At 41.4% G+C, this 27,398-nt stretch overlaps 1 protein-coding gene across 3 annotated transcripts in view; it reads right to left on the reverse strand.

Annotated features, from left to right (window-relative positions):
• Window positions 1-8,655: 8,655 nt before the first annotated feature.
• zbtb7c (zinc finger and BTB domain containing 7C) overlaps window positions 8,656-27,398 on the reverse strand; it is a 40,045-nt gene continuing 21,302 nt past the window's right edge. For 2 of the 3 annotated variants that reach the window (XM_072662580.1, XM_072662579.1), the window contains 2 exons: window positions 12,393-13,758; window positions 8,656-11,223 (listed from right to left, as the gene is read on the reverse strand). In XM_072662580.1, the coding sequence (XP_072518681.1) occupies window positions 10,641-11,223; window positions 12,393-13,744 (1,935 nt within the window). In that variant the 5' untranslated portion in view covers window positions 13,745-13,758 and the 3' untranslated portion in view covers window positions 8,656-10,640. Of the gene's footprint in view, window positions 11,224-12,392; window positions 13,759-23,034; window positions 23,471-27,398 lie in introns of those variants that run through there. The other variant, XM_072662578.1, reaches the window with a different exon arrangement.

Here is a 27,398-nt window from a genome sequence, read left to right on the forward strand (position 1 = left end):
GAATGGCAGTGTAATTTCTCCCAAATCCATCCTATAACTCTACACGCTCACATTAGCAATCATCCAGTCCAGCTGCCAACGAAAACTGATGACTTGGACTTGGCGAGAATGACTGGAGGTCATGGTAGGCTTTCTTTCTTGGGAGGGAAAATAGTAGAGCAGTTCCCTCCTGTGGCTGGAGCCTGGCAGGTCAGCAAGGCAGACCCAACCCAAACTGTGTGGTCTCTCGCAGGGTGGAGGCTACTGGAGGCCCGGGTAGACTGAGGACTCCTCGTAGTAGCATACAATTTGCTGAATGCTATAGAAATCATGCTGAGGTGGTTCTGGGAGTATTTTGCTTGCCTGTTGCCTGATGGGTCCCACAGGGTCTAGATGGTCAGACCTCATGGTTACAGTGATGCTTAACTCTACAAACCTGAATGAGTGCACTAGAGCACAGTAGGCTGAGGAGCAACGAGAAGGTGTCACAGTCTTACTGCCATTTTTATTGCATAGGTGATTTTGGGGGTTAGAAAGGCTTGCTATGTAGTGAGCTCATGTGGTAAACACTAAGGCAGTGATTTAGGGCCATGTGGTCCATGTGTTAGTCCATTATGAAGCTTTATTCCCCAGTAATGGACCTTGAAAGGCAGTGGCCTAGTTAAGAACACCATAATCGTACATTTCTGTGTATTTCCACTCTAGGTAAAGTATTCTGTACAGAGCTGAGTGGCAGCAGACATGAGCTTGAGCACTCAGCTGTTTATATCTGCAGCTGACCAGATCATTTATAGTAGATTATTAGTAGTTATTTTAGATACTGAGTCATTTATTGTAAATGCCAAATTATTTATAGTTGATACTGAATCATTTATTTTAGATACTGAGTCATTTACCATAAATACCAAATCATTTATAGTATATACTGAATCATTTATTTTAGATACTGAGTCATTTACCATAAATACCAAATCATTTATAGTATATACTGAATCATTTATTTTAGATACTAGGTCAGTGCACTATAGACCCCAGTGGCGCAGCCTAAGCTTTCAGCCTTTGTTTTCCTTCCATTACTTTTACTTTTCTACTTGAAGTCGTTCTGAAACCAGTAATTTTACACTTTTACTGGAGTAAAAAGCTTCAGTTGATACTTCAGCTTCTATAGAAGTCTTTTAAACCCTCGTATCTCCACTCACTTCTACCTGAGGAATGAATGGGAACACTTTCACACCTTTGAACCTAGTATTGCATTGACAACATACATTATATTAATCATCCATATTAACATCCTTTGTTGTCACTGATATTCTGATATTCTAGATTCTTCAGGCCTAAAAACAGCTATGGGCTCTAATTTAGCCCAAATGCCTCTTCTTTTTAGGGGGTAAAAATAGTCTTGGGGTAAAACAGGCCATAAAATCTCTCCCTAAATAAAACAATGAGAACCCAAGACTGGAGATATTAAAAATGATTACAGTTGTGGGGCTTTGAGGCAGGTTGTGGCCGGTTGTGGCCGGCTGCGAGAGAGTGGCACACATGAAACAGCTGTGGTTTAGTGTGGGGGGTGAGAGTGACCCCAGAGCGCCTCCTCGTGCAGATGTGCTGGCTCCCGCGCGGTATCTGTGCTGTTTCATGGGCAAGCAAGAAAGTGCTTTTTTTTCCCCTCTCGAACCACATGTAATTACATCGTCGTGAGCTTGCCCTCGTCTGAAACGGCGGTCACTCGTGGAAAGCTTTTAAAGGTGGAGCTGAGATGAAAGCTGCTGCGATGGCAGGGTTGGTGGAATTGGGGGACTTTGTCTTTGTGAAGGAGGGGCCTCTGTTGTACTGCGAGTGTAAATATATCTATTGAGGGGCCTTTTTTGGGGGGGTTTCTTCAGTGAAGGCAGTGGTTCTGTAGAGCTCAAATAGTTATTTAAACACTGTGTGTGTGTTTTACTTTATTCATTTCTTTATTTATTTATGTAGTTCTTTTTTACTTTATTCATTTCTTTATTTATTTATGTGGTTCTTTTTTACTGTATTTATTTATTTATTTATTTATTTATGTGGTTCTTTTTTACTTTATTTATTTATGTATGTGGTTCTTTTTTACTTTTTATTTATTTATTTATTTATGGGGTTCTTTTTTGCTTTATTTATTTATTTATTTATGTGGTTCTTTTTTACTTTATTTATTTATTTATGTGGTTCTTTTTTGCTTTATTTATTTATTTATTTATGTGGTTCTTTTTTACTTTATTTATTTATGTATGTGGTTCTTTTTTACTTTTTATTTATTTATTTATTTATGGGGTTCTTTTTTACTTTTATTTATTTATTTATTTATGGGGTTCTTTTTTACTTTTATTTATTTATTTATTTATGTGGTTCTTTTTTACTTTTTATTTATTTATGTGGTTCTTTTTTAACTTTATTTATTTATGAGGTTCTTTTTTGTTTTTTTTATTTTTTATTTATGTGGTTCTATTTATTTATTTATTTATTTATGTGGTTCTTTTTATTACTTTATTTATTTATTTATTTATTTGGGTCTTTTTTAAACTTTATTTATTTATGTATTTATGTGGTTCTTTTTTACTTTATTTATTTATTTATTTATTTATTTATTTATTTATGTGGTTCTTTTTTACTTTTTATTTATTTATGTGGTTCTTTTTTGGTTTATTTATTTATTTATTTATGTGGTTCTATTTATTTATTTATTTATTTATGTGGTTCTTTTTATTACTTTATTTATTTATTTATTTATTTATTTATTTATTTATTTATTTGGGTCTTTTCTAAACTTTATTTATTTATGTATTTATGTGGTTCTTTTTTACTTTATTTATTTATTTTATTTATTTATGTGGTTATTTATTTATTCATTTATTTGGGTCTTTTAAAACTTTATTTATTTATTTATTTATGTGGTTCTTTTTTAACTTTATTTATTTATGTGGTTCTTTTAAGCAGTGGTTCCCAACCCTGGTCTAGGAGAACCCCCCTTCATTTGCATTTGTGTAGTTTCCTCAAAAAGGCCTTGTTTATTAGCTCATTAGCTCAGCTCATTAGCGCAGGGGGTTGTCCTGGACCAGGGCTAGGCACCATTACTTTAACCTCTTAACGCAGTGGTGTTCATATATTAATCCCTTTGCAAAAAAAGCATGAGGACTTATTTAGTAGCCGTTTGAATTAGCGGAGTCCCACAGGGTTCTGTTTTAGGGCCTTTGACGTTATCATTCATTGTGAGAGTGATGGAGATATGAGGGTGAGAAAATGAAGTGTGGGCCTGGGTACAATGTGTAAGTGGTTAGAGAACAGTTAGCCGTGGCTCCCGGGAGGCTTCCGCTGTTGCTACAACCTTTTTCTTTTTCCTTTATTTGTGTTTCTGGACCTAAATATAATTTTTAGCAGCTAATTATTGGGTCTCAACATTCAGATACTCTTGGACCCACATTGTACTGGTAGTTTTTTTTTTTTTGTTACACCACTTTTATTTATCACTCTGTCAGTTCCCTGAATAAAGACACTGGGTTCTTGGGGATAGGGTGACCTCTGGTGGTCAGTTTCTGCCAGTCACAACATTGAGCCATAGGCTTATTTTTCAGTCACTAGAGAGACTCTAATGCAGAGACTTGGTCTTAAAATAAAGAGGTTCTGGCGAAGAGTAACTTTAAGTTAAATTAAATTTTTTTTTTTAAATTAAGTGCACCGATATGGGACCTATGTTCAATACTGACATCAGCTGTTTTTCATATACACGTCTGCGGATGATGCTATGTAAATATTTATAAAATGTAGAAACTGCTGCTAAATCTGGATCAGCGGCACAGAGAAATAACATGTATTACTGAAACGTGAGTAAGATGCAGATGCAGCGTTTAGAGCAGGAGTCCAGCCTCACCTAAACTCTCGCCTCTTCTGGAGTTTAATAGAAACATCAGCGCATCATCAGTGCTTCTTTGCCCTCCATTCAGGACTCCTACTGCTCAAGAACCAGAAAACGGGCAGAGAAAATCATTACCGACTCCTCGCACCCTGGTCAAATCTCTTTCAGCTGCTCTATGTCCACTAAGACTGTCAGGCACAACAACAGTTTTTACCCTCAGACCATCACCTTCCTCAACAGCTGATCACCATCATCAGCTACAGCAGCTTCCTCTAGCTGCGGCACAGGTCTTCAGACTCAAACCCCTGACTCTGGCTTACAAAGCCAAGACTGGACCAGCCAGCCCCTCCGTACTTCAAGCCTGATCTGTACCAAGAGTCCTTCCAGCTTCAAGTACGGCTCGGCTCGACCCGCCATCCTTTAAGATCCTCGGAAGACGAGCGTCCAGACTGTTTTCTGTCCTGCACCAAAGTGGTGGAACGAACTTCCCCTGGGTGTCCGAACAGCAGAGTCCAACACTCACTGTCCTCAAACCTAGACTGAAGACCCTCCTCTTCTGAGTGTACTTGGGTGAAGAGTAGAGGATTATAGTCTCCATATTGACTTGTGTTTAGTAGAACTCTTCTGTAAGTCGCTCTGGAGAAGAGCGTCTGCTAAATGCCGTAAAGGTAAATGCAAACTTTTCAGATGTGCAGTTCCTCAGCCAGTCAACGTTGCTCTTTCAAGCTTATTAGATCTTATTCAGGATCAGATGTAAAAAGTACAACCTATAAAAAGTGGAACACTGTAAATATCCGGATTTAGAGCATCTATCCAGTATTGAAGTCTGAGTCGGTTTCGACCGATACTTGAAAATCTGGTATCAGAAAGGAAAAGGTGGTATCGGTGCATCCCTGGAATAGAAATCGCTGTATTCAGTCTGGAGAGGATCTGAATAGTAGTTTTTAAGAATCTGTCGATACTGATGGATGTGATGACACATATTGTGATAAAGATCACATATTTTGAAAATATCTTTAAACTCCGACCCTAAATTCAGATGTTCAGGGTTTGCTGGTTGAGTTTAAGCTCTAGGAGTTTAAGCTCTACAGCAGATAATTATTGTACTTTTTGTAGCCCTCGTAATGTTGTCTGTCTATCTTGGTGTGTTTGTACAGTTCTACTGTATATAGTGTGTTCAATGCCAAATGTGTGTAATGCTATTTAACTTACACCTATTATTATAAATTTATTATTATTATTATATTATCATGTATTATTATTATGTATGATTATTATTATTATTATTATTATAAACATATTATACATTTATTATTATTATAAACAGATTGTTATACATTTATTATTATTTATCATTATAATTATCATAAGAAATGTATTATTGTATTATAAATGTTACAATAATAATAAACATGTATAATATGTTTATAATAATAATAATAATAATAATAATAATAATAATAATAATAATAATAATAAACATATACATTTATTATTATAATAATTATTATAAACATATTATAAATGAATTATTATTATTATTATTATTATTATTATATGAACACAACCTGCTTTTCAGCATATTCAGATGTACATCACATTACTCTCCAGTAGAGGACAGCAGACAGGCATGACCAGTGCAGTTAGTGTGGTGGAGTCGATGTTCTTCATTTCAGAAATGTTCTTTTTCTATTTCTTGTCATAAAACATTTGACTAAATTCTCCTAAAACCCATCCTCACATGAACACTGCTTGCCTCGATACACTCCCCTAACCTTAGATTTGATTGGATTGTATAATACTCAGTATTTGCACTTCTCACTCAGCTGCTATGTTCTCTACCTTGGCTGATACTGTACGCAGTTTCTCATTAAGCAGTAATGGCTGTAGTGGATAGATCGCTGGGATATTGATCACAGGGTTGTGGGGTCGATACCCAGGCTCCACTAAGCTGCTACAGTTAGGGCCTTGAGCAAGGCAAGTCATAGCATGACTGACCCTGTGCTCTGACCCCGGCCTTCTGTTAAGTGTGTGTGTGTGTGTGTGTGTGTGTGTGTGTGTGTGTGTGTGTGTGAATGTTTACAGGAATGAATGAATAAGTGTGTAGAATGGGGGATTTGTGTTGTCAGCCGTGGGTGGGATCCTCCCTGGCCTATAAAGGATTATAATATTGGCAATATTTATCAAACGATCACTGGGGACACATGAAGGGATGAGTTGTTTGATCTTATTGTTTCATGTGATCAGACAGTTATCAAAGCAATCAGCTGCTCGTTTTGCAGTAGATTACTGTGTGTCTGACAAACAAACATCCATTTGATTTGAAAATCAGCAAAGAGAGAGACCCCGCAGTCTGATCCGGGGTCTGTACTCAACTGACTGACTTTAAAGAAAAAGAAAAGTCAGTAAAGGAAGTGAAGTTACTTTTCTCTTCGTTGGCAGTGTGAGTTTTCTGCTCTGATGTGGATGATTAATGGGTTGTCTTGCATGTGGTGTGAAATCGATGAACTCATGTGACGCCCACGAAGGCCAGGACGGGCTGACTCGAACACGTTTTTCGGACCCGCCATACAAACAGCGGAAATAGCGAAACAACTTAAAGACGTCTTCAGTTTCAGTACTTTTCTCTACTGAGTAGAAAACTGCAGCACTGTTGGTTATGTAGTGTTGCTGTACCAAACCTCGTATCTCCAAAACAGGCAAATTACTGAAGGAGGTAAAAATTTGGATCAGAATGTGAAAAACTGTCAAATTTTTGTATAGTATATTTATGTTTATTTCAATGTTATATTGAGTTAATTACAGGTAGACACTCTCACTGACCACTGACTTTATGTTTATTTGGGTTTATTCTAATGTTATATAGAGTTAATTACAGGTAGACACTCTCACTGATCACTGACTTTATGTTTATTTGGGTTTATTCTAATGTTATATAGAGTTAATTACAGGTAGACACTCTCACTGACCACTGACTTTATGTTTATTTGGGTTTATTCTAATGTTATATAGAGTTAATTACAGGTAGACACTCTCACTGACCACCGACTTTGTTTATTTGGGTTTATTCTAATGTTATATAGAGTTAATTACAGGTAGACACTCTCACTGACCACTGACTTTATGTTTATTTGGGTTTATTCTAATGTTATATAGAGTTAATTACAGGTAGACACTCTCACTGACCACTGACTTTGTTTATTTGGGTTTATTCTAATGTTATATAGAGTTAATTACAGGTAGACACTCTCACTGACCACTGACTTTATGTTTATTTGGGTTTATTCTAATGTTATATAGAGTTAATTACAGGTAGACGCTCTCACTGACCACTGACTTTATGTTTATTTGGGTTTATTCTAATGTTATATAGAGTTAATTACAGGTAGACGCTCTCACTGACCACTGACTTTATGTTTATTTGGGTTTATTCTAATGTTATATAGAGTTAATTACAGGTAGACGCTCTCACTGACCACTGACTTTATGTTTATTTTGGGTTTATTCTAATGTTATATAGAGTTAATTACAGGTAGACGCTCTCACTGACCACTGACTTTATGTTTATTTGGGTTTATTATTTTTTTTTATGTTATATAGAGTTAATTACAGGTAGGCACTCTCACTGACCACTGACTTTATGTTTATTTGGGTTTATTCTAATGTTATATAGAGTTAATTACAGGTAGACACTCTCACTGACCACTGACTTTGTTTATTTGGGTTTATTCTAATGTTATATAGAGTTAATTACAGGTAGACGCTCTCACTGACCACTGACTTTATGTTTATTTGGGTTTATTCTAATGTTATATAGAGTTAATTACAGGTAGACACTCTCACTGACCACTGACTTTATGTTTATTTTGGGTTTATTCTAATGTTATATAGAGTTAATTACAGGTAGACGCTCTCACTGACCACTGACTTTATGTTTATTTGGGTTTATTATTTTTTTTATGTTATATAGAGTTAATTACAGGTAGGCACTCTCACTGACCACTGACTTTGTTTATTTGGGTTTATTCTAATGTTATATAGAGTTAATTACAGGTAGACACTCTCACTGACCACTGACTTTATGTTTATTTGGATTGATCCTAATGTTATATAGAGTTAATTACAGGTAGACACTCTCACTGACCACTGAGTTTGGGTTTATTCTAAAATGTATTTCTGTTCATGCTGTTTTGCACAGTATTGTGAATATCAGTACTGTAAGTTAGCAGTACAAAACCTTTTGTATTGGTGGACCATGCAGTGGACCAAGAACCAACAAGTCAACACAATATACCAGTAAAATTCTATTTCAGTTTGAACATTTTAAAAATATATATTAATACTTATATTATTAGATTATTATAGTTTCACTGCTAGTTCAAAAACCTTGTAACTTTATAGGAGAAGGAAAAAAACCTTCTGAAATTTCAATGGAAGTCAATGTAAACATATTTTATTCCAAGTCATTTTGGAGCATTTCTATTCGTCCATTCGTCATGAAATTCAACTGCAAAGATTAATCTCATGCCAAAAAGTAAAAATGGCAAAAATTAGCCTGCATTTCACTGTATTTTGTTACTAATGTAGAAAAAATAGCATTTGAAAAAACTTCTTATATTGTCCTACTGGTTGAGACGTATTGTTAGTTTTTGCTTTGGTCTGCCAAACTAGGCCCACCCTTATTAAGCACTTACAGTAAGAACGGAAACTTAAACCATACTACAGATTCTGTACAATGTGTCCGTTTATTTATTGATTCTTATTTTTACCACAAAGAAGAGACAAAAGAAGAGCGAATATTACCTGTTTGCAAAAAAGCTGTTTTATTAGTTTTTTTTCCACACCTCAAATTCATGAATTTGGTTCAGTTTACCAGGGATGACGTTTAATGTACAAAACAAAACAAAAACGCACATTTATTATAAGCAACTGTGACATGATGGGGACCCATCTCTGATCAGACCAGTAAAGTGCATGTCTCGAATATTGTATTGGACTTTTTCTTTTTTTATATTTATTGTACTTCCCAGGAAATTAGTATAAATTATTCTAGTTGTCTCATAAACAAATAATAGATAGTGCAAAATAGTAAATTTTCATCAGTGTCACTTAAAGGACAATACAGGAGCCTCTGTGGACCTTCTCTCTAAAGTCTGAATGTCTAGAATGTCAAAATGAACCGAATTATTGTCAAATTAAAAGAACTGCTTCTCATTTCCTGGTTTTGTTGTGATTGTTTAAAAGCTAAACTTAAAATAAGACGACTTTTTGATGCTGCTTCTGAAAGTCTGCAGTACTTTCAGAGAGGAAGTGTTAAAGTGTTACTCAGCGAGAGAGAAAATGAAAGAGAGGGTTGTTCAGAGATTACTGCGGGATTGTTTTTATAGTTCAAAAGGGCTTAAAATGAGCTAATTTTATAACCTAACCGGCACACAGACACACATTCTCGTATTACAAAAGGCCAATCTCGTATATACAAACATGGACACAATCATTGTAGTGTCTTTATAAAACATCTTAGCAAAATATAGCCAAGGCCTATTTAAATATGCATAAATAGCATGAAAATATTTTCTCCGTTTCAGATCCAACAACAATGAAGTACAATATTCATTCAGATAAAAAGAGGAAGGATAATATCAAAATGTTGGACACAATCCCTGTTTTAATTTCTGTACAAGACGAGCACCTGCAAGACACTTTCAACCGGCAAATCATAGCTGAAACCAAAAAAATGAAAACAATTATTAAAAAGAAAGGAGATTTAGTCGAGCGATTTAGGAGATTTAAAAGTATTTAAAAAGGTGATTTCAAAAAAGTGATTTACTTTCAAGTTTGTTCTCAAACAACACATCTTTGGATGTTTTTGCAATGTTTAAAAGTCAAAATGCTTTACAACAATCAGCAACTTCACCATAAGATTATGCAAAACATCATAGAAAATATGTACAATAGTGCAGACTAAGCATTGGGCACTAATCAAGGGTAAACTAGAGATGTTGAGTCCAAGAGTGAAAAAAAATCGTGAAAATAAAATAAGATTTTTGTATTGTTTGTGTTTTTTCCCAATAAAATAAAATAAAAATGACACATTACTTAATGCAAATTAAAATATTACAAATTTTGATATTTTTTAATCAGTATGAGAAATATTCACACAAATTTTACAACTTATTATAGCTTTTACCTTAAAAAAAAAAGCAAATTTTCGGTAAAAAAAAAAAATCACATTTTTTTTTTCTAAACATTTATTTCCTTTTTTGCATAGACGTACATATACAGTATTTCCACTCAAAGCTGGATTAAAATAATGTAGCTTGTCTGATAGCATGATGCGATGCATACGTCACGACCTGTAGCTTATTTCTGATGGAGGTTGCGTAAGATACCTGACTTACCTGCGAAACTTTGGAATGGAAAAAATGGATTGCACTTAACAGTCTGTGGGCAGGTTTGAGTCCCACTTTGTAAATTTACCCTTGTTAGCAAATGCAGAAGCAGAAAAACCACCATAAAAAAATCATAAATACAAATACACATCAGTATTATTAACGCTTTTGATCTTTTTTTTAATGTATATTAAAATCCCTGTCATCACATTAGGAAGCTGACGATAAAAAAACAAAAAAAACATTTAAACCACATAAATTTTCCGATTTGCAGAGTCTGTTTAAGAAACCGAAGAATCGCCCTCTTGCTCTCGCGCAGACGGCCGCTCCAGGACGTTGGAGTGTTGAGAGAGTTCGGGGAGTTTGTGCGCAACAGGCGACGAATCGCTCAGGGGTCAGTTTGCGGCCTCGGGGATGGGCGGAGCTCGTTCCAGTCTCATGGTCCAGGGGTCAGGGGTGGTGGGGTAGAAGGGCGGGTGTGGTAGAATGTCCTCCCTGGCCAGGGCGAAGGCAAACACCCCCCTCTTCCTCTCCACCTCCTCTGAGATGAGCTTCCTGTCTGTCAGGCTCTCCCTGCTGCTCGCGTCCAAGTCCTCCAGCCCTCTGCCGACCGGGGGGCGCGTCTCCGCCAGATGACCCGGCACAGGCGGTCCGTGGGCGGGCAGCCGCAGGGTCCTTTCCCCCTGGAGCGAGTGGGCGTCTGGAGGGTAGAGGAAGCTGGAGGAGCGCCAGGCGGAGGGCTTGCGCCCCCGCCGCGGGCGCGAGACGCGGCAGCTCTGGCGCTTGATGTGCCTGTGCAGGTGGTCGGAGCGGGTGAAGCTTTTGTAGCAGTGCTCGCACTGGTACGGCCGCACGCCCGTGTGGATGCGCAGGTGGTTCTTCAGGTCGTAGTTGTGCACGAATTTGGAGTTGCAGTGGAGGCAGATGTAGGGCCGCTCGCCCGTGTGCTTGCGCATGTGGATCTTCAGCTTGTCCTGCCTTGAAAGCAAGCGAGAGAGAGAGACACAGAGAGAGAGAGAGAGAGAGAGAGAGAGAGAGAGAGAGAGAGGCAGACAGTGAGTAAACAGGAGGGTTTGGGGTTATCCTTCGACAGTTATGAAAGATAGGGTAGCTTCGCATGCCTTTCGTGCCTGAAAAAATCCCTGTTAAACCTCAAGACAAATGGTGCTGAAAGCAACAACCCACACACACACACACACACACACACACTCGCTGGTGGGTTCGTATGGTTAAAAAGCAGGCAGTCAAGGATGAGTGTACGTTTCACGTTTGGCTTATTTTCTGTGGTGCTCCAGCTCGAATCGCTCGCTTGTTCGCTCGCTCTGATCTGCTTTTCGTTTTCAAGCCTTTTCCGCCGAGCCGCCGCCGCCCTGTAGTAGTACAGTGGCTGCCTCTCGAGAAGTGAAATGAAGGTAGTATTCTCTTACTAGTGATTACAGTATGGAAACCACTGTGAAGCTCTGAAGGGGGTTGACCACAACATTGCACAAAGTGTTTCACAATTGCATTTGCATGCGTGGGGTGCACAGGCTCCTCTTCAGCACTCTCACACCTTCTCCCTGAGAGCCTGACATGGTTCGGTCTAGCCGACTCCTCAACCAACCTTCCTGTTATTCAAGCCGTTCACTGCCATTGTGCTTTATGACTATATGACCTTCAAAAGGCTTTTTGAGAACTTTGATCTATAAATATGAAGCATGTCCCTCAAACAGCCCTTTGAAAGGGTCCGGTTGAAGAAGCCGTGCTGACGACGCATGTGTGTTCCTCTTCAGCATGAGCAATAAAGGCAATTTGCCCACAATGATGTCCAGATTTTCCTCAGAGCTATGAATAATTAAGCTGTGCTTTGTTCTGAATGTGCACAGTGTGTTTCAGCCAGTGCCGCAACCAGGGTATAGTCCTGGCTAGTTCCTGACGTCCATTTGAGCTGCAAATCGGTTGTTTAGGAACCTTGAGCACCATGAACTTCACCTCCCTGCCGAGTATGTACCACGGTGGGGCAGGCGGCGGGGATCCAGGAGCTGGGGGAAGCTGGGGAAATCTGTGGCCTGTGGCTCACCTGCCCTAACGTCAGGTCTGCCCACCTGAGTACTGAGTATCTGGCTTGCCCTGAAGTGTGCTGTGGTCAGGAGAGGCGTAAAGCTTACCTTGTGAAGCGGACCTCGCAGATGGTACACATGTAGGGCTTCTCCCCAGTGTGTGTCCGCATGTGCCGAGGTAGTTTTCCCGCGCCCTGGATCACCTTGTTGCAGATGGGACACTGCTGTGACGCTTTGGGCTTCAGCTTGCGCTCTTCCTCCAGCTGCCAAGGGGGAAACAGCGTCCCCAGGTGGGACGCTGAGAGAAAGCTCAGGTAGTTACGAAGGTCTGCCTCGTCTTTGATCTGGCTAAGAGAAGGCTCAGGGCCCATGCCAACCCCAGGGCTCATGAAGTCTTTGAGGAAGTCTCTGTGGAGCAGGGCATTGGGGAGCTCTTCTTTCAGCTCCTCTTTGATGACCTCTTTCTTGATGGCAAGGTCTAAGGGGCCGCTCTCCAGCGGGGCTGAGGGGTAAGGGTGAGGCGGGCGGTGGGGATCCAGGAGCTGGGGGAAGCTGGGGAAATCTGTGGCCCACATTGGGGGATAGAATCCAGGAAGCAGCGAGGAGAAGCCCGTTCCTCCTCTCTCCAGGCCTGGCATCTTTGGGTACAGCCCTTCTTGAAGAAGGGACTCGATAGAGAAGTCTTTCAGAGCTCTGCCCTCCAGTCCCTCTTGCTCCCTGGGTTTGTCACCCCGTAGGGTGTCGGGAGTGTCCGAATGGCACCTCTGGGAGTCAGGCCGGTCTCGGCCTGGGCGAACCCTCTGCTGGGAGCTGCAATGTGGGCTTTCTGCTCCCCTCTCTCCGCCAGCAGGTTGTCTTTCCTGGTTGTCAGCAAGATCTGCTTGTACTGATCGTTCGCTGATCTCATCCTCATCACGATCCTCTCCATCTTTTGACTCATCTTCCACCTCTTCCCCCATTTCCTCCTCCTCCTCTTCCTCCTCATCCTCTTCTTCGTCCTCCTCTTCAAACTCCTCCTCATCTCCCTCTCCTTCTCCTCCCCCAGTGCCTCCTCCCCCTCCGCCTGTGTCCATGATCTCCAAGCACACGCTGATGATGCAGGGGATTTCCAAAAGCCGCGCCGCACCCAGGATCTCCTTCACGTTGGACGCGGTCACCGTCAGCGTGGATGTGTAGGCAAACTCCAGAATAGCTGTCAGCGATTCAGGCGCTACGAAGTCCAGCTCGTAGACGCCGTGCTGGCTCGGGTCCCCGTCACCGGTCGCCACGGTGAACAGCTTTTTGAAGTACTGGCTGCACGCGGCCAGCACGGAGCGGTGGGTGCGGTACTCCTGGTCCTTCACCACCAGGACGACATCGCAGAGCAAACCGTTGCGGCGCTGCTCGTTCAGGCTGCACAGCACATCGCTGCTGTGATTTGGGAAGGGGATCCCAATGAGGTCTTCCTCACCGTGGGCCATAATCTCATAGGAATCTGCAGAGAGAGGAAGAAAGGAAGGAAATATAAAAAAAAGAATCGAAAGACAGAATAGGTGTTAGCATTCGCTCTGACCTATAGGGAGACCTTTGAATTACCACCAGTTATTTCCCCGGACGGCACAGCCTTGCAGAATCAAAGCATGTGTAAGCTGCGCATGCATGACTGAGTGATACTGTAAATGATTAAGTAGCTCCTGTGACCCCAATGATGAATTCAGCAGACCTTCAGCACCATCTCTCGCCCTCTTTTTTTTCACTGTGGTATTTGAACGAATTCTGCCGTCAGCTTTTCGCAAACTCCAGACCACAAAGTCTTAAGCCTGATAAAGTAATAACTACCAACGTTTTGCTTTTTTGTAATAAGCGCACACGGTCGTCTAGGTGACGATCAAAAAAACAAAACACAGGAAGGCAAAGGGGGTCAGGTTCTAGTTTCTAAACTCAAGGAACGAAGTTTGGAGGGCAAGCGACAGGTTGTTTTCGCTGACTGTGCCTCCCCCTTACCCACTGTCATTAGTCATTTTTTTTTGTTGTTGTTCCCCCCGACGGATCTCGACACACACATTTAGCATATTCTTGTAACTGCAAAGAGCTGCTGTGCGTTCTGTGCAGATTTGAGCATGGTGAGAGCGTTCTTTCATTCAGCCGACTTCAGAGCGGCAGGCGTTGATGAATGGGAGCCGAATTGTACCTGCGGATTCCCTGAAAATGTGTACGGCGACTTTATAAGGAGCTGTTTGGCAGCATTGTCCTTCATTCACGGCTATGAATAGAGGCATAATCTCAGTGTGTCTGCTCTGGCGGTCACTGCAGGCATTTGGATGGATGCTTTCAGACGCCCAGCCCAAACTGAGGTTGTTGACTGGCTTTATCTGCTCTGAACGCCGCTTCTACGCTTTTTCCTTCTTCCTTTCTCTCTGCCACTGTCTACCAGTCTTTCCTTCTCATTGTATCTCCTTGCGCACGATCAAATCTAAGCACTTACCAATCAACTGTTGAATATCCCTTGCGCTGTTGCTAGGAGACGGTTGCTATAATTACCAGTTAGACATATAGTCCGGTAAAGAAAAAAAAGCATCTTTAAATGAGGAGAACTGTACACCGAACACGACGAGTGGGCTTAAGGGGAGGGTGGGGATGTCGTTTACAGAAATGGAAGAATCGCATTCAATGGAGTGATGTGGATGTCTGGGCCGAGATGAAGGACGGCGCGTTTCTGTGGCTCGGAAAGGTTCTCTCCACGTGCGACGCTCATTCAGTCATTCAGGCTCATCTATATGTCTGCTTGGGCCAATTTACTGTATGGAACCTAGAAAAGTCTGCGGGTATCCCGGGTATCAAATCTGTGCACAACGGCAGCACCTTTTGTCCATAATGGAACCCTTGCAGAAGGTCCACGTGTACTGTAAGGGGAGTGGGCTAATACTGATCCAACCCAAGAGTAAAGAAGAGAAGAGCTGAGGACAATGGGATCTGATGTCCGCAGAAGTCTCGCTCAGGCTTATCAATGTGTCTGACTTCGGTATAGAGCAAATACGGTGGGTTTTCCTCCCAAAACAGTGTTGGACATTTGACTTTTTTGTCTTTTTGTCCATAAACGAACCCCTACAGAAGGTCTGTATGTTGGTCAGAAGGTCAGTGCTTGCATACTGAATAGGTAGGCTCAGACTTATCGAGGAGACAGAAGACGAGCAGGGACGAAGGGAGAACGATGGACTCTGACGTCCCCAGGAATCTCCACGTGCAACACCTGAACCACTCAGGCTTGTTAGTATGTCTGACTTTAGAAAAATTCCATGTATGAAAACAGGCTCCTCCCAAAACAGGCACCATAGCAACACTTGTCTAGCACTTCTGTCCATGAAGGAACCCTAGCAGGAGGTCTGTATGTTGCCCAGTGCTCACATACTGTAGAGCTGGGCTCCTGCTGATCCAACACAAGAGAAAAGAGGAGAGAAGATAAGTAGGGAAGAACGGTGGGAATCTCCACATGCAACACTGAGACATCCAGGCTTATCAGTTTATCTGACTTTGGGACAATTTAATGTATGGAACCCAGGAAATACTGTGGGTATCCCGCACAAAACTTTCTGTCAATGAAGGAAGAAAAGTAAGGATAAAGGTAGAACGATGGGATCTGACGTCCCCAGGAATCTCTGAGACATTCTGGCTTACCTAGGAACCTAGGAAATACTCTGGGTATTCCTCCCAAAACTGGCTCCTTGAATGGGCACAATAGCAACACTTGTATACCAGATAAAGGAACCCTGGCAGAAGGTCTGTATGTTGCCCAGTGCTTACATACTGTAGAGCTGGGGTCCAACTGATCCAACACAAGAGAAAAGAAGAGTAGGGACGAAGGGAGAACGATGGGATCTGACGTCCCCAGGAATCTCCACATGCAACACTAAGCCATCCAGGCTTGTCAATATGTCCGACTTTGGGACAATTTAATGTATGGAACCTTGGAAATACTGTTGGTATCCCTCTCAAAACAGTTTGGAGGCTCCTTGAAGGGCAAAATAGCACACCTTCTCTTCACAAAGGAAGAAAAGTAAGAAAGAAGGTAGAACAATGGGATCTGACATCCCCAGGAATCTCCACATGCAACACTAAGCGATTCAGGCTTGTCTGACAATTTGCCACATGGAACCTAGTAAATACTCTGGGTATTCCTCCCAAAACTGTCTCCTTGAATGGGCACAATAGCAACACTTGTCTACCAGATAAAGGAACCCTTGCAGAAGGTCTGTATGTGGCTCAGTGCTCACATACTGTAGAGCAGGGTTCCTACTGATCCAACACAAAAAGAGTAGGGACGAAGAGAGAACGATGGGATCTGACGTCCCCAGGAATCTCCACATCCAACACTGAGCCACTCAGGCTTGTCTGACAGTTTGCCCCATGGAACCTAAGGAATACTCTGGGTATTCCTCCCAAAACTGTCTCCTTGAATGGGCACAATAGCAACACTTGTCTAGCACTTCTGTCCATAAAGGAACCCTTGCAGAAGGTCTGTACGTGGCTCAGTGCTCGCATACTGTAGAATAATGGGAACGAGAGAATGATGGGATCTCTGAGACATTAGGGCTTGTCAATATGTCTGACATTGGGCTATTTAATGTATGGATCCTAGGAAATACTGTGGGTATTCCCCCCCAAAACAGGCTCCTTAAATGGACACAATATCAGCACTTTTTTAACACTTGTGTCCATAAACGAACCCTTGCAGAAGGTCTGTACGTGGCTCGGTGCTCACTTATTGTATAGCCAGGCTCATATTAATCTAACACAAGAAGAAAGAAGAGAATAGGGTAGAAGACTAGAGGACGATAGGATCCGATGTCCCCAGAAGTTCCCTGACAGGTTACGCAAAAAGAGAGCGAGCGAGAGAGAGAGAGAGAGGGAAAAAAAGCTATGGTGCCCCTCCCTGGAAAATCCAGCCAAGTCAAACAGGCATTTAGAGCTAAAAACAACAGTAGATCCCACCCACTCTGGGAACACGTGCAACTTCTGTTGCTGCCTAACTCTCCTCTCCTCCCCTCCCCTGTCCTCACAGATACACTCCCATAATTATAGAGTGTCTGTATGGGTATGTGTGTGTGTAGGATAGGGGCAGGATGTGACACATGCTCAGAGAGGGAAGGAGGGCACTGCTTTCCCACTGTAACGTCCTACAGGCCTACCACCACGGACTTGCACCCGCGCGCACACACCCAGTGCTGCTGACTAACGGCTTTAACCCTTCAGGAGCTAAGGTTTGTACACTCCTACAAAAAGAAACAGAGCTACAATGGGTTCTTCACTTGTGGTTCCTTAAAGAACCTTTAAAAGAACCTTTAACATTTTTTAAACTCAAGTCATAGGTTCGCCTAACTCACATTTTCTTCTTTTGCATCTCAGTTGGATCGACAGTCCATGCTGAGTTGAGCCTCAAAATCATAAAGTATTTAAATACAGTGTGAGATGTTTAGTCTGTGGCTCCGCCCCCTCAATCTGTTTACTGTTTATTCTCATTTGCAGGTTAGAACCCCCCCCCCAATCACATGATGTCCCCAGACTGACAATGGAGCTCTGAGCTCTTGTTTGTATTTAAAGTGATGACCTCCTCACACTTGATAAAGAGCAGCAGTTAGACCGTAGGGCCGGTCTAGAGCTGTGAAATTACATTACATAGAACATTACACAGTTCTGAAATATATTGTAAATTGTGTAAGATGTTTAGTCTGCGGCTCCGACTGACTAAGCCTCGCCCTATCACATGGGGTGGGGCTCTAACACAATCAGGTTAGAGCCCCACCCTATTACTTGGGGGGGGCCTTTCTTTTCTCAGATTCTGAGACCATGGCTGTTAGTGGTGTTAATGGGATTTGAACTTCCGATCTCCTGAGTTTCCTGACAAGCAGGCAGTTAGACTGTTGCTCCACTCCATGTAGCCATGTACATTTCTGTGTCTGAGAAAGAAGGGAAGGTAACAGTTCTCAGAGAATTTTTCTGCGGTTTTATGTAGTGTAGCTTCACAGCTCTAAACCGGCCCTCCGGTCTAACTGCTGCTCATCAAGTGTGAGAAGGTCATGAGTAAAAAAAACAGCTCAGAGCTCCATTGTCAAAGGTATTTCTCTCAGTCTGGGGACATCATGTGATTGAGCGAGAGTTCTAACCTAAAGATGGGACTAAACAGTAAACAGATTGAGGGGGCGGAGCCACAGACTAAATATCTTACACAGTATTGAGTCAGTTTTAGCTGCAGCTCTTTTACGGATGTTCTTGAGGCTCAACTCAGTATGGAATGTTGGTCAAACGGAAATGCAGAAGCAAGAAATGTGAGTTAGGAGAACTTCTGACTGAACGAATTTGAGTTGACTTACTTTCCTACTTATTGATAGTTTCAGTTCTCATATTTTGATTGATTCCACCTGATAAAACAAGCATGACCGTATAGAAATAAGTGGAATTCTAATCCAGTACTTCAGAATGAGAAATGTTCCATATATTGACTGGATTCCAGGTCATATTCCTTATGGCAAACACTCCTTCCAACTTGATTAGACTTGTTGACAGTGTCATGAAGAAAATAGCTTTCCTCAAAAGCAAAGTAATCAATATTGTCTTACTATAATCTAAATAAAATTTCACATTATATCATAGAGCTAATTACTTGTGACACAGTGGCACAGATATGCCAGTCTTACTACAGGGCCTTAATACAGTAAAAGTATTTGGACGCCTGCTCATACACTGTTTCCTCTGAAATCAAGGGTTTATCCTGCTTTTGTTGGAGTAACTGTCTCTACTGTCCAGGGAAGAAGGCTTTCATTAAATTTTATGACATTTTGGAGGATCTTGGCTGTGAGGATTTGATTGCATTCAGCAGGACAGGAATGCTGGTTTGAGTGTTGGATATAGCACCATGGAGCACCACACAGTTCTTCCACTGCTCCACAGCACAATACTGGGGGGCTTCATAACCCCTCTACAAGCCCACGCCTGGCATTAGGCAGCACGGTGCCCATGACTCTCCAGAGAGTCCTTTTCTGTTGGCCGTACTTCTCTATAGGGAGTATAGTGTGTGGGTGGGTGCAATTTAACGAGGTGTCCACAAATATTTGGACATATAGTGGAGCATAGTACCTCCAGAGACCTGTGTTTGCATGATTTTAAAGGCATTCAGATCCATCAGATGATTAGTTTTGGTGTGCTGCCCTGTTTTTGGCCTAGAACTGAGTTCAGAAATTATGAGTAATAATCTTTGATGACTTCTGAAAGATGAAACACGAACATTGAGGTTACCTCAAAACCTAAATGTCACTTAATTGTGTAAAAACACAAGTAACGTCTCCGGCAGGTGCTGCCTTTGATCTCTGGAAATAACACACACTCTTCTCAGTTTTACTTATTGAGGACAGAGAACCTCAGAGCTCTCTGAAGATGATTGATCTGGGTTGGGTTGAAGCAGGAGAGCTTATTTTCCACTCCTGCTTCCTCTGGCGCGATTGAAAAGGAGGGGACGGGACGGACATGGCCGGTTTTCCGCGTCCAGTAAAGTTAAGAGCAGAAGTACCCAACCCGAAAAAGTTAAAACAGCTAAAACAGCCCACATCTCTCAGACAGATTTCATCATATCTCAGGGTGCCAGAGACACAGGGGTGTTGACAGAGACAGGAGGGAGAGAGACAGCATTACAGAGAGACATGAGAGATAGAGAGAGAGAGAGAGAGAGCTAGCAGCCGTGTATTGGGCTGCACCTGAATGTGAGGAATAGCTGGTGGTAAATTGGCTCAATCCAGCGCTGGGTTAGTGGGTCCTAAGGGAGATCATTTGAGGGCCTTTCCAAAGGCTGAGCTGGAGGGTGACCTGTAGGTTCAGTCTGCTAGCCGTTAGCATAGACACTTATTTAGGCTGTTTACAGCCACCAGGTGCTCACCGCCGTCTTAGCAATGGCTCTGCAATAATTGAACAGATGGCTCTGGATTTGGATCCTCCACTTTGTTGATGTGTCTCTCAGACAGAGGAGACAAGCGCTGTGGTAATGACAGGTGTAACACGGGTAATGATCGTCTCTGCTGCGGCTCGGTAACAGCAGATGAAGCTAAACCTCAGCTTTGGGAAGCTGCTGCTGCAGCATTTGTAGAGACGGACTGGAAATATGCTCAAAGTCAATGTTCTCCGAGGGGGCGAGGACACGGGCGAGAAGTTTAGCCCGCGTAGTCCACGTTTACTTGGCTGTTGAGAGTTTTGCGCGGCTTGAACAGCACACTCCAACTCGCCGCTCAGCCAGGCGGAATGACGGCACGGTGAACTGTGGGGTTTTAGCTTCGGCCTCTCCAGGCTTGGCTTACTGTACATACTGTGAGTTCACCGAAAGGTCCTCCGCCCGTTTGACACACTTTGAGCATGAGTAGTGTGTTTTCTTCATATAGCAGAGTGTTTTTGGTGAGATAAAAATCAGCACGGCTCTTATGACTGTTTACGCGAGAACTTGCTGAGGGGGTTGGGAATTAAAACAGTATAGTTTTAATATACAGTATAATAGTTATATTCATTTAGTTATATAATAAATAGCATATAATCTGTAGAGGTTTTTTATTACCTTTACAAAAATATTTAACTACAACATTTGTAATATATATATATATATATATATATATATATATATATATATATATATATATATTCATTAATTTTTGGGGGTTTTATGGCTCCAAGTCATATTGGAGCATATATATATATATATATATATATATATATATATATATATGTGTGTGTGTGTGTGTGTATACGTGTGTGTGTGTATGTATATATGTATATGTGTGTGTGTATGTATGTATATATATATATATATATGGCAAATAGTCATTATGAGTTATGAGTTTTTGCTCCGACAGTTTGTATATTCATTTAATATAATTTAATATTATCATTTATCATTATTATCATTTAATATTATATATGTCATGCACACACTGGATATATAGTATATATTCAGTTACAATTTTTAAGAAAGGTCTATTTCTATATTTTCACATCAGTACACATCTGTATCTGTCCATATTTCTCACATCAGTGCATCCCAAACAAATCTATACATTTTTAATAGCGCAAAACTGCATCTGTGCCTGCGCACAGCGTGGCAGACAGACCTGACGTCATTTATGCCAAATAACATTCATATTTAATGAGGCAAGTTTCATATTTTTGTCTTCGCAGCGCTCTGTCCACCAACAATAACTCCTCTAATCTCCTAAGACACGTGAAAACGCTGCACACCAAGCTCTCATTAGGAGCAGCAGCTACTGGAACAGGCCGAGGCTGGGTAATGTCTGCCCTAATCCTCCTCTTCTGTAAGTACACGAGGCAGGACTGCACGCAGCCCATCATCAAAGGCGTCACCCACCGGGCCCTAAACAGTCATTTACACCTGTTGTTATCTGTCTAAGTCGCCTGAGTGTTACAGCGAGGCACGGCTCGCTCTCGGCCCTTTCTCATATCGGGCCTGTTTGTCTAAGGGCTGAATTGCTGAGACTGCGTCCAGCCCTTAGACAAACAGGTCACCAATAGAGGGTGAACCACAACCAGGCCTCGATCAGACGTGTAGGGATCATCCCGAAGATTTGCTAGGTGTGTGTATATATACACATTAAAGTAAGTATTAGTGACTATTTGATATGTTATTATATATATATTTGTATATTGTCACTATCAGACCAATACCTCGTATCACCAAAGTTGTAACTTCTTAATATAAAAAATCTTCTGAACTTTTAATGGAAGTCAATGGAGGAAAAAAATTGACCCCAAGTCATTTTAGAGCATTTCTATTGGTCCGTTCATCCTGAACTGTGTAAATTATCTAATAAAAACAATCTACAGGAAGTGGAGGTGGTTCTCCATCACTGTGTTCATCATTAGAACATCTCCAAAGTTCTCCTCTCTCATGGAGTCTAGTATTATTTAGAGTTCTCCTCAGATCAACACCTGGTTTGGTGGTAAATCAGGGCTTAATGATGGTAAATCAGGTGAGCTGCTGCTGCTGCTGCTGCTGATGGAGTTGAACACATCCTCCACGCTGTGCTGGCTGGACTGGGAGGGGGGCGTCCAGGAGAACCCTGGAGGAACCGAGCTCTGTTCTTCAGACTAGCTCACCGACAAGATCTCACTACTTTCTTTCTTCAGAATGAGAAGCTCTTGCTTCTCCTGTTTACTGGATTTATGTTCAGCTGCTTTATCTGTTCTGAGGAGATCTGGAGCTTCTACAGTAAAACTCTCTCACTGCTGAGAGACGGGGGGTAGAGTAACTGGATAAGGGGGGTCTAAAACCTGGACAAAGCTCAGCAATACGGAGTCATGAGCACACAGGTTTCAGACAGGCGCATCACACACAAACTAGGAAAGAGGGCAGAGCACCTGCTCACACACTGATCTCAAAGCCGACATGACGGACAAACTTGTGACGGGACGGGGGCGGTCGGGTCACATGCTGTCCCCGCTTTCCCAGCCTGGCCCGCGCTTCACACACTCATCTGTGTAGACTGCGTGTACAGCAGGTTACAACCCAAATAACTACGTGAGTCATCAAATTACCGTGTCCAGAGCCTCGCTACTGTCACTGACACACACACACACACACCGTAATGTGTCATATGTATGTCACATAGGTTGTACTACATACTACATTCCCCTAAATACACATACATCACTTTACACACACTTCCACAACACACACACACTCATTTGTCCACAGCATTCCTGAAGTAGGTGAAAACACACTCACCTCGAGCCTCCTCTGGAACGTATGTGAATGATCCCGAGACTACGAGTGATGTTGTATGTCTCTCTCGCGCTCGCTCTCTCTCTCTCTCTCCTTCTCTCTCTATCTCTCTCTCTCTCCCTGTCTGTCTGTCTCATCTCCCACTCGCGCTCGCGCCGCGCTCCTTGTCCATTCTCACTCATGCAGTCATCTTCCCTCCATTCACAAAACTCCCCCCCAGCTCATCATCCAGCAGTGGCAGAAACAACAGCGCTCGCTCGCTCCCTCTCTCACACACACACACACACACACTCTCTCTCAAACACACACAGGCACTCTCGCGCAGCAGCTTCCTCACGCACACACACACACACACAGACAGAGAGAGAGAAGGCAAGTGGGTGAGCAGGCAGGAAAGAGGAGAGTGAAAGAGAGAGAAGAGGTGGACCCTCTGTACCGCCAGCACAGAGAGAGAGAGAGAGAGAGAGAGGGAGGGAGGGAAAGAGAGAGAGAGAGAGAGAGAGCGCGAGAGAGAGAGAGAGAGGAGTAGTGCAGGGGCAGTATGATGTAGAGATGCTGCACCACTAGTTTTTATAGCTGGGTGGGTAACGCAGAGATAATAATACCCCATCCTCCTCCACAACACAAGTTAGGCACGGTGTGTAATAAAGGCCGCGGTGCAGACACCCTCTGATTTGGGGTCAGTCTAAATGAATTTTTAGGTTTTTCTTACAGCAGATTTGCCGGGACAGAGGGACCAGCCAGAGAAAGTAAAGGGGGGAGGGGGGAGGGGGGATGGGGGGGGAGAGGCCGCCAGCCGTGCCAACACTATTTATGCATCTACAGAACACTGTAGGGAGCGGAGTGTACACTCTTAGCTTACAGGGTTCTTTGGGATTTAGGAAAAAGGATTCTTTGACCCTTGATTTTTTTTTCAGTGCTATTTAAAGTCATTTTATACAGTTCTGTAAAGAAGCCTTTTTTGAGTTGTCATGGTTCTAGTAATGGTACGGCACCAATACCTTGAAGAACCCTTTAATGATGGGTAAAAAAAAATTGCCCGGGCTTGTAAAAATGATACATAATTACTCGGGTCAATAGAAATAATCCAGAATTACTTGGGATACTCTACGGACTACTGTACTACACCTCTTTACACTCTACTGTACCTCATGGTACTGTACCTCACTGTAATGTATGGTACTGTACCTCACAGTACTGTACCTCACTGTAATGTACTGTACCTCACTGTACTGTATTGTACCTCACGGTACTGTACCTCACTGTAATGTACTGTACTGTACCTCACTGTACTGTATTGTACCTCACAGTACTGTACCTCACAGTACTGTACTGTACCTCACTGTACTGTATTGTACCTCACAGTACTGTACCTCCTTGTAATGTACTGTACCTCACTGTAATGCCGTGTACTGTACCTCACTGTACTGTACAGTACTGTACTGTACTATCCTGTGCCTCACTATACTGTGCCTCACTGTACTGTACAGTACTGCACTGTACTATCCTGTGCCTCACTGTACTGTGCCTCACTGTACTGTGCCTCACTGTACTGTACTGTACCTCACTGTACTGTACCTCACTGTACTGTACTGTACTGTACTGTACCTCACTGTACTGTACCCCACTGTACTGTACCCCACTGTACTGTACCTCACTGTACTGTACAGTACTGCACTGTACTATCCTGTGCCTCACTGTACTGTACTGTGCTTCACTGTACTGTACCTCACTGTACTGTACTGTACTGATGTTCATGTTAAATCCGGTCGAGCTCGATGTCAGGGCAGCTTTCACATCTCCAACAGACAGAAAACACAACTTCCTGTGGGCTACCATCTTCTGAAAGCGTCCCCACCGTGATGCAGATCTTAAAGGGGTCCTCGGCCTGTAGAGAGTGTTAATTTACTCTGAGTCAAAGGTTTGGGAGTTAAGCGTCTGTACCGCAGTTCAACAATCAATAAACTCAGCATGAGAGAGAAAGGCAGTAGCAAACACCGTGCACATGCAAGCACTAGTGTCCCTTAATGAGTTTAAGACGGAATATTCCAGTAAATCCTGAGGGGCTTAACTCTGAGGGGCCGCAGTGATCATTAGAGGTGGATATCTTACATTAGAAATCTCCATATTCAGGAAAGCCGTTTAGCCATTAGTTCTGCTGACTTACAGAACATAATGCAGTAGTTTTAACCCTTACGGAAAAGTCACGTGAATAATTACACGTTTTTAGATGTGTTTTTTTCACACTTGTTTCCACATCCGCACGATTTTTTACATTAGAAGCACTTTTACATTTTTCACTTTACATGTTTTTCTCACACTGTGACTCACTGCCTCTCATTTCCATGATGCGTGTTTAAAAAGGGGTCATACATGTTATTACATGAAACTCACAGAATGGCACAAATATTACAAAAAAAAGAACATATTACCCCCCCCCAACACACACACACACACACACACACACACACACACACACACACACACACACACACCACCACCACCTCTGTTTTACACAAAGAACTTTAGAAATCTCGTTTTATTTAGTTTGTCATATTTCTTTAAATGTAGTCCAAACTTTTGTTTTTGAGTATTCAAATACAGGTAAACTAAAACTGTATAACATAATACAACTAAAAATATATTTCTTCCTTTTCCTGACAGTACTGATGTTGTTATTATTATTGAACATGAAGTTTATTTGAGCTTTCTGTACAGGTACAGATTTTTTCTAATGCAAAATTGAATTACAAATTAAATTACATAAATTATTTAGTAGTATATTGAACATATACCTAAATCTATATAAATCTATATATATGTAGTTGCATTTTATATATATATATATATATATATAATATGCAAAATGCAAGTACATACATTCTATTTCAACATATTAATGAAACAGTTATTATTATTAATAATTATATAGGTGTATACTTATTAATAATGTGTATATATATATATATATATATATATATATATATATATATATATATATATATATAGATAGATAGATATAGTGAATCTGGCAGTTATTCTTTATATTGTATCAGATTTGGACCAATAGAAATGCTCCACAATTTGAAAGAAAATCTTTTTCTTTGACTTCCATTGAAAGTTCAGAGGTTTTTTTTTATCCTCCTCCTGTAAAGCTGCCGTTTTCAAGGCTTTTTTAACCTTGTAAAAAATAAAAAGCTAAAGTTTGTCAAGTCAGGCGGGAAATATGGATTTAATGCAACCTCAACAACAACAATGAAATGATTAATTAACCTTTCTGCAGTTATTTTCCCCAACTATCCTGACGTTATTGAGGCACCACATTCCTGAGACCCTCAACGGCACAGTCTAGTGAACGTACCTCCTGACATTCTGAGGCGTTCCTATTGGTCCATTCATCATGACATTTTAACTCAATGCTAAAAGCTGGAAGCATGAGAACGTGTTAATATGTTCACAGGTTGGTTTGTTTTCTTCATGTGTGAGATGATGTGCTCACCACTATGTCTCTTACAGTCCTTTCAGTCTTTATAAAATTTGTCCAGTGTAAAATCAGACTGATGAACACTCTGGCCTGTTCGTCCTCATAGGCGGCTCTTTCTCTGCCCTCTGTGAGAATGTAGAGCAGCGCTGTCTTTAATAACCTCTCCATTCTTGAAAGGGCTTCTGCTACACGGACAGGATTTCCTAAATGACATCAGGAATCCGCCTAGTTATGCAATTTAGGACAGATTCAGAATTACACTCCTACTGCCTGCCTCACGTCTCACTGTGACCGGTGTGAGGAACGTTCGGTGAGACATTTTTCATGAGAGAGGAGAGAGTATCGGCACTGTTTTTCATGATGAATGGACCAATAGAAATACTCATTCCTCTGTAAGATGCCATTATGAGACTTTTGGAGATATGGAGATATTTTTTATACATACATATGATTTATGATCCAACAACAAACATTATATGTGCTGTACATACAGTGGTTTGTTTGGCACCCCTGGTCAAATTTTATATATATATATATATATAGCTATACTGTGTGTGTGTGTATATATATATATATATATATATATATATATATATATACACACACACACACACACACACACAGTATAGCTGCTGTTGTACATGTAAATAGGCTACAATCTCTACACACAGTTACTGTTGTTTGTACTGAATTTAACATGTTGCAATTTTTTATATATATAATATAAATATACACTTTTATATTAATTATATTTATATATTGAATTTATATATATATATATATATATATATATAAATTAATAGATAAATAGAAATGTTGTGTAAAATGCCCTAATTGTTCACTCATTTACATTAGGAACATCAGCATGACGTGTAATTTAAGA

Source organism: Salminus brasiliensis, chromosome 18 (assembly GCF_030463535.1).
Source record: "Salminus brasiliensis chromosome 18, fSalBra1.hap2, whole genome shotgun sequence".
Taxonomy (NCBI): Eukaryota; Metazoa; Chordata; class Actinopteri; order Characiformes; family Bryconidae; genus Salminus; species Salminus brasiliensis.